Here is a 2233-nt window from a genome sequence, read left to right as displayed (position 1 = left end):
GTCGCGACAACACTGTCTATGCTCCCATCCACACTACAGAGTCTTGGTCAACGTTAAGCTCTGGGGACACCCAGAAGACTTAGCCATGGCCCCTGCCCCTAGGGGAATGCTCAACCCTCCTCCCTGCCTCAACCCTGCCCCAACCCTGCCCCAACCCCCATTCCCTGCCCCGTGACACTTGACACAATGTGATCCATTGGAAGTTAGTTTATTTTGACTTGTGTTTCATGGGGCTGGGCTGGGCTGAGAGGTGTCTGGGCTCTGAAGCTCGGTTCTAGGGACGTAGGTCCCCTTCCTCAGCACTGCGGCGGCCGAAGTCCATCCATCCATATGCTTCCTCTTCTTCCTCCACCCATGGTCCTTGTTTCTTGGACAGGTCTGAGGGTCAGAGGTGGGAGAGGAGGTAAGGATGGGGGAAGGACGCCTATCCTCTGGAGACCGAGGCCAGGGCCAGCCTAGGGGGACCTTGACCAAACCAGGCTGGGCAAGGCAAGCAGGGACTGTTGTCAGCAGCTCCTACCTGCCACCAAGTGTGAGGGATCCTGGAGTCCCAGCTGCCTTCGGTGGTGAGAGGCTGGACCCAGCCGGTCCAGTCCATGTGGCTCCTGGCCCCTATCGGCCCCTGGACCCAAGGGTGTGTCTTGCAGCTGGGAGTGGGGCTTCCAAGAAGCTTCAGAGAAGGCGGCCAGAGCCAGCACCAGGATCAGCACATATGCACACAGTCGCGGCATCTTGTCTGCAAAGGAGAGAGGGGTCGAACTTAAAGGTGGGGTTGTCCAGGCACCCTGAGGCAGAGTCGGGACCCTCCCTGCTGACTGGGCTACAATTCTGTGTGGGGTTGTGTTTGTTTCTCCGGGTTCCTTTTTTTAAAAATTAATTAATTAATTAATTTTTGGCTGCTTTTGGGTTTTTGTTGCTGTGCATGGGCTTTCTCTAGTTGTGGCGAGCAGAGTTGGGGTGCGAAGGCTGCTCATTGCAGTGGCTTCTCTTGTTGCGGAGCACTGGCTCTAGGCGCATGGGCTTCAGTAGTTGCAGCGAGTGGGCTCAGTAGCTGTGGCACATGGGCTTAGTTGCTCCGCGACATGTGGGATCTTCCCGGCCCAGGGATCGAACCCGTGTCCCCTGCACTGGCAGGCGGATTCTTAACCACTGTGCCACCAGGGAAGCCCTTCCTCCAGGTTGTGCCAGTTACTTCCCCAACCCCCAACCTCAAGGTTTGCCCCTTTACTCTTTACCTACCTTAGTCACAGTGACTGCTTCTCTTGGAGGAATTTAAAACCTAGAGCTATGGTTTCCAAACTGTTCTGCAGAATTTAAGGCCATGTGAGTGGCTCTGTAATGTTTAAGTCTTGCAATAGAAAGTGAACTTTTAAATAGTAATGTGAACAGGATATATACGGTCAGCTGTACAACCAGCACATTCACCGTGTGACAGGGTCACCCTATTTTTGCTCAGCCCTCAGAGGGAAGTTTCTCTTGCCATTTTCACTTAACTGAGGACTATCCTCTGATTATAATCTAGCAGTTAAAAAAAAAAAACCCAACCCTGAAACTGTCACCATTTGCAGCTCTATGTCAAGGTGAACCAAGTTTGGGGAAACCAGAATACAGAAATAAATTGGATACTCAAACAAATCTAAAATTCATTGGAAGAAAATGATAAAAATGTCTTCGAAGAACACATTTGTATTAATAAAATACTGCTTTCATCTATTTTCTCTGTTAGATTTCTCTGGGAAGAGAAAGGCTTTTGCTGCTAAAGAAACTAACCTGAAAAATCAGTGATCTAGAGCGATGCTGTCCAATATGGTTGCCACTAGCCACATGTGGTTCTTTACATTTAAATTAATGAAAATGAAAAATTCCTCCCTCGCATTAGCTACTTTTCCAGCGCACATGTGGCTGGCAGATACCGTATTAGACAGTGAGGCTATGGAATGTTACCACCATCATGGAAATTTCCATGAGACAGTGCTGGTCTAGGAAAGAGTTGAGATGGGGTCCAGGAGCCACAGGTTCCAGTTCCAAGCCTGCCCAATTTGTGTGAATTTGGGCACGTCACATCTCTGGGCCTCAGTTTTCTCACCCGAGAGATGGGAGAATAGCCTTTGTCCTCACCCCTGAGGAGCGTGGAATCAGAGGGTCAGGGCAGAGCCCTTGTTGAGGTAGCAGGGCAGCTAGAAGACAAGGGATGGGATGCCACGGTGGGTGGGTCCTAGAGCTGAGACCTAAC

The 2233-nt window shown here is 50.7% G+C and overlaps 1 protein-coding gene across 1 annotated transcript; it reads right to left on the bottom strand.

The window, feature by feature from the left end:
• Positions 1-274: 274 nt before the first annotated feature.
• Positions 275-731, bottom strand: GAST (gastrin). The gene is made up of 2 exons (XM_057715152.1): positions 521-731; positions 275-378 (listed from the first exon to the last, which is right to left on the bottom strand). Exons 1-2 carry the CDS (start codon positions 729-731, stop codon positions 275-277), a joined length of 315 nt encoding a protein of 104 aa, XP_057571135.1.
• Between the last annotated feature and the right edge of the window lie 1502 nt (positions 732-2233).

This window comes from Hippopotamus amphibius, chromosome 17, assembly GCF_030028045.1.
Source record: "Hippopotamus amphibius kiboko isolate mHipAmp2 chromosome 17, mHipAmp2.hap2, whole genome shotgun sequence".
NCBI lineage: Eukaryota > Metazoa > Chordata > Mammalia > Artiodactyla > Hippopotamidae > Hippopotamus > Hippopotamus amphibius.
This window is presented reverse-complemented; position numbering and strand designations above follow the sequence as displayed.

Coding starts and splice junctions, on each gene's coding strand:
- GAST (XM_057715152.1), bottom strand. CDS start 731: ATGCCGCGACTGTGTGCATATGTGCTGATCCTGGTGCTGGCTCTGGCC. Junction 379..520: donor TCCCTCACACTTGGTGGCAG/GTAGGAGCTGCT, acceptor TCTGACCCTCAG/ACCTGTCCAAGAAACAAGGA.